This window comes from Mytilus californianus, unplaced genomic scaffold (genome assembly GCF_021869535.1).
Source record: "Mytilus californianus isolate M0D057914Y unplaced genomic scaffold, xbMytCali1.0.p SCAF_10, whole genome shotgun sequence".
NCBI lineage: Eukaryota > Metazoa > Mollusca > Bivalvia > Mytilida > Mytilidae > Mytilus > Mytilus californianus.
The window spans coordinates 54,603,942-54,617,405 of NW_026262582.1; the positions used below are offsets into that span (position 1 = coordinate 54,603,942).

Below are 13,464 nucleotides of genomic sequence, written 5' to 3' on the forward strand. Positions count from 1 at the left end.
TGATAACCCTGATAGAGATGTTAATAAGCCCAAGGCCAGAAAAGCTATTTTTATTCTTACTATGATTGATTTTATTTATTGTGTGTCATGTTCCACTCAAAATAAATCTAAAAATGAACATTATTTCAATCAAATTATACTGCTAGTAGCATTTTGCCAGTGATGCATGGCAACACCTTTTGCTATGACCTAAGTTATGATGCCACATTGGACAACATTGTTGACTAGCATTCCATTTAAGGATGAACTTGATCTGTTGATATTGATTTTTTTGTATGAAAATATAAAGACCAAAAACTTTATTATCTTATAGAAATTTTAAAACTGTTGTTTGATCATAATTATATATTTAAACAACCAGTTGTAATTATGACTATGGACATGTTAAAGTCTGTTTGCACCATAAATACTTATAAAATCTAAAAGTTTAATGATTCAAATTGGCCAATATTGATGAAAGCCATTGAACTAATCTTTATGTATATTCAGGGATTCTGGATACCTGACAATGAAAATGTAAAGATACCAGTAGCCATTAAAGTACTACAGGAAGGAACCTCACCCAATCTGAATAAAGAGTTATTAGAAGAGGCTAGAGTGATGTCCAGTGTGGACAATGTCTGTTGTATCAGGATTCTGGCTGTCTGTATGACTGCACAAATGATGTTAATTACTCAGTTAATGCCACTTGGCTGTTTACTCGACTATGTTAGGAAACACAAAGAGAATGTGGGTTCTAAAGTTCTGTTGAATTGGGCTACACAAATAGCTAGGGTAAGTTTCTGTAAACAATTTTCTTTTAAATGGATGTAAACAAGATAAATAATTTGGAAGTTGAATGATACATACTTGTCTAACCTAGAGAAAGTTGAGAAAGTAAGACTGAGGCATGCTGTTTCCTGTGGTGTAGGCAGCTTCACCAATGTAAAGTTTGTGATTAGATCAGTTTAAAAGGAACCACTTTTGGTAGGTCATTCAGTTGATTAGCATTGTCACATCTGGTTTCCATGGAAATTATTTGGTACATCTCGATTTCATGGTGATTACTTGACCAATTCCCCTTGGTTATGGTTTAATGACTTAAAAACTTTCTCTTAGTTTACCAGTTAAAATTTGAGACTGTGTCTATTTTTAAGGGGAAACACTATTATTTACCAAACCAATTGTACATCAAACATTTCACAATGGTAATAAAACAGGTAAAAGCATTTGACGTATAGTGTGTTGAATATCAATTTTCTTCAGGTTGATATGCAGTTTTATTCAAAATCCAATTCATATTGAAAAACCTGCTAAAATAATGCCAACATGGAATAAAAGTGATTATTGAAAGTAGTCTTAAAACAACAACAAAAGAAAACATATTTCAAATTAAGACTTGTATCTCTCTTGAATTAATCTCATTTGAATGCAAAGCTGTTCAAAACCAAACAAAAGTATTTTTGAAAGAAATAAGCTTAACAAAATATTTTGGTGGATTTTCTCTCTCTGTAACAAAATAATTTCCCAAAATCTTACCACTGTTTATAAAAAAAATGAAAACTGTGCCATCTATTTGTGAGTGTATATTGAAAGAAAATTACACTGTATATATTTTGTTTACATAGAGTGTGAATAAATTTGTTTTGAAGGGTATGGCATATTTAGAAGAACGTGGAATTGTTCACAGAGATTTGGCAGCCAGAAATGTACTAGGTAAGAATATGTCTCAATCGTATATATCAGAATAGAACTATTCAGAAAATACACTAGTCCTATCTTATTTTATTGGACCAGATATTGTAAAAGGAAATATAGGCAAATCAAAAAGATATAGTGATGGTATATTATGAAGATAAACAGGACAGCAGAACACTGAGAACAAGCTGGCTTATATGAAATAGATACATGTAAAAGTGATGTTTAAGGCTAAAAAAACTGACATCTATGTCCAATCACAACATCTGTATTGCTACAAGTTTAAAACGTCAAATTTTACAAAACTTACAATAGTATACACAGACATTGTTATAATTATGAGTTCCTAGTATGCTAGTATGCTAAACTCATAAAGTATTGATGTCTGCTGGATAGATACATTATTTCAATAATATTTTTAAGAAACAATAAAAATCTACTGTTGAAATGGTGTGTTTTGAGAAATGTAAATACAGGGCATTTATTCACAACTTTTTTTAAAATTCAGGGGATTTTTATATTCTTGAAATATTGTGAGGACAATATTGAATGAATATTTTGTTGACCTCTTTTTATTGTTATTCTTCTGAAGACTAGGAATAAGTCCCTAGGTTAATAACTTTATAAAAAATAGTATCAATTAAACTTTATTTAGAATTTTCAGCTACTGGGAAAAAATATGTTTTACTTTTGTTAGAAATGATGTTGATAATACAGATATTATATATTCTTTTTTTTCAGTTCAAAGTCCAGGTCAAATAAAAATAACAGATTTTGGTCTGGCTAAACTTCTGGATTATAATGAGGATGAATATGTAGCTGGTGGAGGAAAGGTAGGAGATATTTTTGCTTGCTTTTATTTAAATAGATTATATATCTTAGATAAATAAATCTATGTCTCATATTGTGTTCATAAGAATACCTCTCTTCATTAGTATGAAATAGATAGTGAACAGTAAAGACTTTCAACTGAGAGCAAACAAACAACGTATTATTCGTTATAGTAATACTGGTTTTTTAAAGGAATGTTGTTGTGTAAACTCAACCGAGTAACGTCTAAAGGACTTTAATTAAAGTTTGTAAGAGAACCCGTTGTTGGGTTGTTGCCCCTGAATTGGTCATTTTATTGAAATTTTGCAGTTTTTGGTTATTATCTTGAATATTATTATAGATATAAACTGTAAACAGCAATAATGTTCAGCAAAATAAGATCTACAAATAAGTCACATGACCAAAATGGTCAATTGACCCCTTAAGGAGTTATTGCCCTTTATAGTCAATTTTTTAACCATTTATTTTATAAATTTTTGTGATCAACCAAACTTGGCCACAATCATCATTAGGGTGTTTAGTTTAAAAAATGTATCCAATGACCCCACCTACCAAACAACATGGCCGACATGGCTAAAAATAGAACATAGAGGTAAAATGCAAGTTTTGTCTATTATTTTTTTAACCATTATAAATAGAGAAAATCTGAAAGGGGCAAAATGTTCAGAATAATGAGCTCTATCAATTGTCCATATATGTCAAAACTGTTAAATAAATTCTTATAGGAGTTATTGCCCATAAATGACAAATTTTACCATTTTTTTTCATTTTTGCCTATTATTATGAAAACTATGATATTTTAATAGAGAGAAACATTTTTTTTCTGTTATGCCTTATATGATTTAAATTATAATAGATAAATAAACACTTTAAATCACAAAAATGATCAGCAAGGCAAAATCTATTAAAAAGTCAAATTTTTTAGACTTTATAGTTTAACATGATCTTATTTGACATTCCAATTACAATATGTGTATAGTAATATTGTTAAATGAATATTAAAGTTTGCAATTAAATCATTAGCTCTTGGAAATTAAAATTTCAAAGTTTATTTGACAGTTTCCTTCAGAATTGCAAATAGTGAAAATTTCATGAAAATTGAAGAAGAAATGAGCTCAACATAAGTTTATGAAAATTTATTGATATACAGTCAAACATGCCATAAAGGGCACCTCTTTTAAGCAAAACCTGTCTTTTCAGGCCAGCCTCTTCTTGTACCGCTGCCGTATGCATTTTGAACTTCAATTCAAAGGTCATTCTCTCATAATATAAAAATAAGAAGATGTGGTATGATTGCCAATGAGACAACTCTCCACAAGAGATCAAATGACACAGAAATTAACAACTATAGGTCACCATACGGCCTTCAACAATGAGTAAAACCCATACCGCATAATCAGCTATAAAAGGCCCTGAAATGTAAAACAATTCAAACAAGAAAACTAACGACCTGATTTATGTACAAAATAATGAACGAAAAACAAATATGATATATGGCAAAAAACAACCACTGAATTACAGGCACCTGACTTGGGACAGGCACATACAGAATGTGGCGGGGTTAAACTAGTTTGTTGGCGCCAAACCTCCCCCCTTACCTGGGACAGTGGTGCAAAGGCACAATACAAGAACAAACTATACAAACAATAAATGAAAAACAAATTTGAGAAACAGCAATAAACAACAACCACTCAATTACAGGCTCCTGACTTGGGACTGGCACATATAGAATGTGGTGGGGTTAAACTAGTTTGAAGGTGCGCCAACCCTCCCCCTAAGCTGGGACAATGGTGTAACAGTACAACCTAAGAACAAACTATAAAAATCAGTTGAAAAGGGCTTAACTTATCAGATCGATACAAAACAGACATGACAGGGTACTTAAACATCCCCACAACAAACAGACACTAAGTACAGATCTGAGAGTACTCGCAGTTACTGACATTTGCCCCGACAACAAAGTTGTCGGGACCATATCGTTTTACCCTTTTCCGTCATTCCGCAAGGAACCGTTATAGACTTTTTTATGCCCCTGCCGTAGCGGAGGGGCATTAAGTTTTACCCTTGTCCGTCTGTACGTCCTTCCGTCCGTACGTCCCAAAATTGGTTTCTGTCTCTAACTTTAGTTTGCCTCAACCAAAAGTTATGAAACTTATACACAATGATTATTACCACAAAACACAGATCAATTTAAATTTTGGTGGCGTCCCTTTTACTGTTCTAGAGTTATGCCTTTTTACAAATGGAAAAATTACAGAATTTTCGTTTCTATTCTCTAACTTTAAATTGCTTCTACCAAATATTATGAAACTTATGGGCAATGCTTATTACCACAAAACACAGATCAAGTTTGAATTTTGGTGGCATCACTTTTACCTTCTAGAGTTATGCCCCTTTACAAATGGAAATATTGTAGAATTTTTCGTATCCATTCTCTAACAAGTTTGCCTCAACCAAATGTTATGAAACTTATATACAATGGATTTTTACCACTCAGATCAAGTACAAATTTAGGTAGCGTCACTTTTACTGTTCTTGAGTTACGTCCCTTTATAACATTATATCCAAGCTGGGGTATCATCTGTGTCCCATGGACACATTCCCCATTTATTTCTAAAGGCCTTCACATATTGAACAGATTTTTAGTATGTGAGTCTACTGTGATGAGTTTAAGTTTGGTTCTGCTCTGCTGATTTTGCCAAAATTGCAGGCTTTGGACTTTGAAAGTTTCATGAAAATAGCAGTTATAAGGCTTTTTTTTCTAAATGACTTCACATATTGATCTGATTTTTGTCGAGCCTGCGACTTTTGTCGCAAAAGCGAGACATAGCGATCCTACATTCCGTTGTCGTCGTCGTAGTCGTCAGCGGCATCCACAAATATTCACTGTGTGGTTAAAGTTTTTGAAATTTTAATAACTTTCTATAACTATCCTGGATTTCTACCAAACTTAGACAGAAGCTTGTTTATGATCATAAGATAGTATCCAGAAGTAAATTTTGTAAAAAAAAAATCCTGTTTATCCGTATTTTACTTTTAAATGGACTTAGTTGTCTCATTGGCAATCATACCACATCTTCTTTTTTATATTAGTTTTTCTGCCAGTTAACATTACATTCACTCTGTGGTTAAAGTTTTTAAAATTCTAATAACTTTCTTAAACTATCCTGGATTTGTACCAAACTTGGACAGAAGCTTGTTTATGATCAAAAGCTAGTATCTAGAAGGAAATTTTGTAAACATTTATTTCCTGTTTTTCCGTATATTACTTATAAATGGACTTAGTTTTTCTTCCAGTTAACATTACATACAGTCTGCAGTTAAAGTTTTAAAAACATTTATTAGATTCATAAACCATCCTGGATTTTTACCAAACTTGTAGCTTCTTACAATCAAAAGATAGTATTTAGAGGAAGCTTCTTACAATCAAAAGATAGTATCTAGAGAAAATTTTTTAATAATTTTTCCCCATTTTTAGCTCACCTGACCCGAAGGGTCAAGTGAGCTTTTCTCATCACTTGGCATCCGTCGTCCGTCATCGTCGTCGTCCGTCGTCGTTAGCTTTTTACAAAAATCTTCTCCTCTGAAACCACTGGGCCAGATTTAACCAAACTTGGCCACAATCATCATTAGGGTATCTAGTTAAAAAAAATGTGTCGGATGACCCCGCCAACCAACCAAGATGGCCGCCATGGCTAAAAATAGAACATAGGGGTAAAATGTAGATTTTGGCTTATATCTCTGAAACCAAAGCATTTAGAGTAAATCTGACATAGGTTAAACTGATTATCAGGTCAAGATCTATCTGCCCTGAAATTTTCAGACAAATCTGACAACCTGTTGTTTGGTTGCTACCCCTGAATTGGTAATTTTAAGGAAATTTTGCAGTTTTTGGTTATTATCGTGAATATTATTATAGATAGAGATAAACTGTAAACAGCAATAATGTTCAGCAAAGTAAGATCTACAAATAAGTTGTCATGACCAAAATTGTCAGTTGACCCCTTTAGGAGTTATTGCCCTTAATAGTCAATTTTTAACAATTTTTTGTAAATTTTTGTAATCTTTTACAAAAATCTTCTTCTCTGAAACTACTGAGACAAATTTAACCATACTTGGCCATAATCATTATTAGGGTATCTAGTTTAAAAAATTTGTCCGATGACCCCGCCTTCCAACCATCATGGCTGACTTGGTTAAAAAAAGAACATAGGGGTAAAATGCAGTTTTTATACGACCGCAAAAATTAAAAATTTTGTGTCGGATGACCCCGCCAACCAACCAAGATGGCCGCCATGGCTAAAAATAGAACATAGGGGTAAAATGTAGATTTTGGCTTATATCTCTGAAACCAAAGCATTTAGAGTAAATCTGACAGAGGTTAAACTGATTATCAGGTCAAGATCTATCTGCCCTGAAATTTTCAGACAAATCTGACAACCTGTTGTTTGGTTGCTACCCCTGAATTGGTAATTTTAAGGAAATTTTGCAGTTTTTGGTTATTATCGTGAATATTATTATAGATAGAGATAAACTGTAAACAGCAATAATGTTCAGCAAAGTAAGATCTACAAATAAGTTGTCATGACCAAAATTGTCAGTTGACCCCTTTAGGAGTTATTGCCCTTAATAGTCAATTTTTAACAATTTTTTGTAAATTTTTGTAATCTTTTACAAAAATCTTCTTCTCTGAAACTACTGAGACAAATTTAACCATACTTGGCCATAATCATTATTAGGGTATCTAGTTTAAAAAATTTGTCCGATGACCCCGCCTTCCAACCATCATGGCTGACTTGGTTAAAAAAAGAACATAGGGGTAAAATGCAGTTTTTATACGACCGCAAAAATTAAAAATTTTTTGGTCGTATATTGGTATGACGTTGGCGTCGTAGTCGTCGTCGTCGTCTGGCGTCGTCCGGCGTCGTCCGAAGACACATTGGTTTTCGCACTCTAACTTTAGTTTAAGTGAATGGATCTCCGTGAAATTTTACCATAAGGTTCAATACCACAAAAGGAAGGTTGGGATTGATTTTGGGGGTTATGGTACCAACAGTTAAGGAATTAGGGGCCAAAAAGGGGCCAAAAATAAGCATTTTTGTAACTTCCAGACATAACTTGTGTGTTAGTGTATGGATCTCTCTGACATTGTACCACAAGGTTCCATATCACAAAGGGAATGCTGGGATTGGTTTTGGGGGTAATTGCCTCAAAATTTTAGGAATTAGGGGCCAAAAAAGGGGCAAAAAACAAGCATTTTTCTAGTTTCATGATAATAACTTGTGTATAAGTGCATAGATCTTTCTGAAATTTAACTACAAGGTTCCATATCACAAAGGGAAAGCTGGAATTGAGTTTGGGGGTAATTGCCCAAAACATTTAGGAATAAGGGGCCAAAAAGGGGCCAAAAATAGCATTTTTATAGTTTCCAGACAATTACTTGTGTTCAAGTGTATGGATCTCTCTGAAATTGTACTGCAAGGTACCATACCACAAAGGGAAGGCTGGGATTGATTTTGGGGGTAATTCCCTCAAAATTTTAGGAATAAGGGGCCAAAAAGGGGAAAAAAACAAGCATTTTTCTAGTTTCAGGACAATAACTTGTGTTCAAGTGTATGGATCTCTCTGAAATTGTACTGCAAGGTACCATACCACAAAGGGAAGGCTGGGATTGAGTTTGGGGGTGATGAATCATAAGGGGTTTTAAAAAATTGGGGGGGGGGGGGGGATTTTTTTTTTTTTTTCCTTTTTTTTCTTTTTTTCCTTTTTTTTTCTTTTAAAATTTTCCATTTTAAGTTGGTTATTTCTGATTTATATTTAAAAGCAAATAATAATGATATGGTAGGAGATACACACCAAACAGGATGTGTAAATTATTATATAATAAGTATTGTGCAATAGCAAGAAATTTTCAATTGCACAGTATTGCACAATAGCAAGAAATCTTTCATTGCACAGTATTGCGCAATAGCAAGAAATCTTCAATTGCACAGTATTGCGCAATAGCAAGAAATATCCAATAGCACAATATTGCGCAATAGCAAGAAATTGTCAATTGTACAGTATTGCGCAATAGCAAGAAATATTCAATTGCACAGTATTAATTGCTTATTTCTTGACCAATTTCAATAGGGTTTTATTCTTGAATTCTTGGGGTTCTTTAATATGCTGAATCTAACCGTGTATTAAGTTTTTGGATTTTGGGCCCCGATTTTAAATTGGTCCACATTGAGGTCCAAAGGGTCCAAAATTAAACTTTGTTTGATTTCATCAAAAATTGAATTATTGGGGTTCTTTGATATGCCGAATCTAACCGTGTATTTAGATTCTTAATTTTTGGTTCCGTTTTCAAATTGGTCTACATTAAGGTCCAAAGGGTTCAAAATTAAACTTAGTTTGATTTTAACAAAAATTGAATTCTTAGGGTTCTTTGATATGCTGAATCTAAACATGTATTTAGATTTTTGATTATGGGCTCAGTTTTCAAGTTGGTCCAAACCGGGGTCCAAAATTAAACTTTGTTTGATTTCAACAAAAATTGAATATATTGGGTTCTTTGATATGCCAAATCTAACCATGTATTTAGATTTTTGATTTTTGGGCCCCGTTATCAACTTTGTCCACATTGAGGTCAAAAGGGTCCTAAATTAAACTTTGTTTGATTTCATCAAAAATTGAATTCTTGGGGTTCTTTGATATGCCGAATCTAACCGTGTAGTTAGATTCTTAATTTTTGGTTCCATTTTCAAATTGGTCTACATTAAGGTCCAAAGGGTTCAAAATTAAACTTAGTTTGATTTTAACAAAAATTGAATTCTTAGGGTTCTTTGATATGCTGAATCTAAACATGTATTTAGATTTTTGATTATGGGCTCAGTTTTCAAGTTGGTCCAAACCGGGGTCCAAAATTAAACTTTGTTTGATTTTAACAAAAATTGAATATATTGGGTTCTTTGATATGCCGAATCTAACCATGTATTTAGATTTTTGATTTTTGGGCCCCGTTATCAACTTTGTCCACATTGAGGTCAAAAGGGTCCTAAATTAAACTTTGTTTGATTTCATCAAAAATTGAATTCTTGGGGTTCTTTGATATGCCGAATCTAACCGTGTAGTTAGATTCTTAATTTTTGGTTCCATTTTCAAATTGGTCTACATTAAGGTCCAAAGGGTTCAAAATTAAACTTAGTTTGATTTTAACAAAAATTGAATTCTTAGGGTTCTTTGATATGCTGAATCTAAACATGTATTTAGATTTTTGATTATGGGCTCAGTTTTCAAGTTGGTCCAAACCGGGGTCCAAAATTAAACTTTGTTTGATTTCAACAAAAATTGAATATATTGGGTTCTTTGATATGCCGAATCTAACCATGTATTTAGATTTTTGATTTTTGGGCCCCGTTATCAACTTTGTCCACATTGAGGTCAAAAGGGTCCTAAATTAAACTTTGTTTGATTTCATCAAAAATTGAATTCTTGGGGTTCTTTGATATGCTGAATCTAACCATGTATTTAGATTTTGGATATTGGACCATAATAGGTGAATGTCCAATTTAATAAAAAAATTTAAGTTCTTAGACCACATTCATTCTGTGTCAGTAACCTATGCTGTGTCAAATATTTAATCACAATCCAAATTCAGAGCTGTATCAAGCTTGAATGTTGTGTCCATACTTGCCCCAACTGTTCAGGGTTCGACCTCTGCGGTCGTATCAAGCTGCGCCCTGCGGAGCATTTTATTGGTTTATATCTCTGAAACTAAAGCATTTAATCTGACAGGTGGCAAAAATGTTCATCAGATTTAGATTTATCTGCCCTGAAATTTTCAGACGAATCCGACAACGCGTTGTTGGGTTGCTGCCCCTGAGTTAGTAATTATACAAAAATTTTGGAGTTTTTTGTTATTATCTTAGATATCATTCTAATATCTAATACTATTAATTATGATTTTAACCTTATTTTACATGATTTCCAAAGCATCAGTAAATACAGGTGAGCGACACAGGCTCTTGAGAGCCTCTAGTTGTTGAGCCTGCGACTAACAGCAAAAGTAGGTGAGACACTGGGTTCTGTGGAACCCTTACGAATTTTTAGTAGATGAGTCTACTATGATGAGTAACAGATCAATATTACGTTTGCTTCTGCTCTGCTGATTTTTGCTGAAACAAAGACTTCGAACATTTTGTAAAAATAACAGTTATACAGACTTTTTGTCGAGCTTGCAAAATTTATTTTGCGAAAGCGAAACATAGCGATCCTAGATTCCATCGTCTGCGATGGCGATAGTGTCGGCGGCGTCAACATTTAGGTTCAGTCTGTGGTTAAAGTTTTTTGGGACATCAATAACTTTGTCAAACATACATGGAATTTTATGAACTTAGGACAGAAGCTTGTTTATGACCAAAAAACAGTATCCAGGGCAAAATTTTGAAAACATTTATTTTCATTTTTCCGTATTTTACTGATAAATGGACATAGTTTTTTTACAGTTAACAAGTAGAAGCAGTCTGGGGTTAAAGTTTGTTACACACCAATTACTTTGTAAAACCTTCATAGAGTTTTATGAAACTTTGGCAGTAGCTTTTTAATGATTAAGAGATAATGTCTGAAGCAAACCTTTGAAAAAATATTTTTTTCATCTTTAGTATTTTTCTGATAGATGGACTTCATTTTTAACTGGATTTTCGAAAGAAAAATCGGTTATTGATTTGGGGATGTATGACAGACAGGCGGGCGGCTGCCAAATAGTGTCCGTTCATAAACATGAAAACGCTTTGATGAAATTTTTTCAAATTTAGATATTTTGTTTCCTGTGACTAAATGAAGGTCAAGTCCAATTTTCACGATTTTAGCTTTTATCGTTGTTGAGTTATAGCCCTTTCCCAAGAATTCAATTTTTGATGAAATTCTTATTACTTACTCCATTCTCTTATTACTTACTCCATTCTGTTCGAAGGGAAATAACTCATTTTTTAAAAGATTTTTAAAAGACATTGTATGAATGATAAATGACATTTTGGATTTTTTTTTCTTTTCTTTGGTAAATTGTTTGAAGAATTTTGTGGTAGGTTTGTTTGTTATTCTGTATAAACTAATTTTCTGAATGCTATATATATAATTTTTTTTTGATGAAGTGAACTCCTTTAATTAGATAATCTATTTTTATTAAAGGATATATTACATTACATTAAATTGTGTAGATAAAGTTGTTGATATTGATAGAGAAGTTGCAGATATATATTGGTTTGTGATTTATGAAAGAAAAAATATTTGGAACTATTAATTATATTTGATTATAATTTGAAAATAGATATACATTGTGTAACATCATATCTTATTTAAGAAAATAGTGGTTACATCATATCTAATTTTAGAGAACTATGTGTTTATAATTTATTCAGTTTGAGTTATTTTCCTTTGAACAGAAAATTATATGGATAAAATTAAACTGTGTTTCATTTCAACATAAATTAAATATATATAGGGTTCTTTCAAATGCTGAATCTATACCTGTATTTAAATATTAGATTTTTGGGCCCAGTTTTCAAGATGGTCCAAATCAGGATTCAAAATTAAACTTTGTTTGATTCAACAAAAATAGAATTTATGGGGTTCTTCGAAATGCTGAATCTAACCATGTATTTAGAGATTTTGGATTGTGGGCTCCTTTATCAAATTGGTCCACATTGAGGTCCAAAGGGTACTTAATTAAACTTTTGTTTGATTTCATCAAAAATTGAATTCTTGGGGTTCTTTGATATGCTGATTCTAACAATGTACTTAGATTTTGGATATTGGACCATAATAGGTAAATGTCCGATTTCAAATTTTTCAGTTCTTTGACCACATTCATTTTGTGTCACAAACCTATGCTGTGTCAAATAGTCAATCACAATCCAAATTCAGAGCTGTTTTAAGCTTAAATGTAGTGTCCATACTTGCTCAACTGTTCAGGGTTCAACCTCTGCAGGAAATCCGGTTTGCTGTCACTCTGACAGCCTCTTGTTTACAGTTAACATTTAAAGACAGTCTGGGATCAAAATAAATTTTACATGATAAATTTTTAAACCTTCATGGATTGCTATGAAACTTGTACAGAAGTCTTCAGGACCAAAAAATAGCATCTCAAGAAAGAGTTTGATTTTTTTTTAAATTCTGTATTTTACTGATAAATGGACTCACTTTTTAAGTCAACATTACACTTTAACACTGACATCAGCAATCGCAGGCGAGACAGGGTTCCGCAGAACTCCTTATGAATTTTTTTTCTGTACGCCTTCATATATTGAGCTGATTTTAGTACATTGTATGTGAGTCTACTATGATGGGTTACAGATCGAGTTTACATTTGGTTCTGCTCTGCTGATTTTTGCCAAAATTACGGACTTTGGACTTCATACTCACAATGCATTAAATTTATCAATGTTTAAATTTTTCAGTTTTCATCATACTGTCCAATTAAATTAAAGCTTACATACAACATTGAAATCATTAAAGAATAAACCATGCCAACTGGGGTATTTTTACATTCAGAATTTATAATTATTTTTTTTTATCTATTTACCAAATTATGTGGCCATATTAGTGTGTTAAATTTTTCTGATATTAGTTTTTGTCAAGCCTGCGACTTTTGTCGCAGAAAGCTCGACATAGGGATAGTGATCCGGCGGCGGCGGCGGCGTTAGCTAACTTCTTAAAAGCTTTATATTTTAGAAGGTGGAAGACCTGGATGCTTCATACTTAGTATATGGATGCCTCATGTTACGAAGTTTCCGTCAGTCACATGTCCAATGTCCTTGACCTCATTTTCATGGTTCAGTGACTACTTGAAAAAAAAAAGTTAAGATTTTTTGTAATGTTAAATTCTCTCTTCTTATAAGTAATAGGATAACTATATTTGGTATGTGCGTACCTTGCAAGGTCCTCATGCTTGTCAGACAGTTTTCACTTGACCTC

The 13,464-nt window shown here is 32.7% G+C and overlaps 1 protein-coding gene across 3 annotated transcripts in view; it reads left to right on the forward strand.

Annotated features, from left to right (window-relative positions):
* Positions 1–13,464, forward strand: part of LOC127718868 (epidermal growth factor receptor-like) — a 213,534-nt gene that overhangs the window by 170,569 nt on the left and 29,501 nt on the right. For all 3 annotated transcript variants that reach the window (XM_052224917.1, XM_052224918.1, XM_052224919.1), the window contains exons 18-20: positions 490–774; positions 1,632–1,695; positions 2,419–2,510. In XM_052224917.1, coding sequence (XP_052080877.1) covers positions 490–774; positions 1,632–1,695; positions 2,419–2,510 — 441 coding nt within the window. The remainder of the gene's footprint in view (positions 1–489; positions 775–1,631; positions 1,696–2,418; positions 2,511–13,464) is intronic.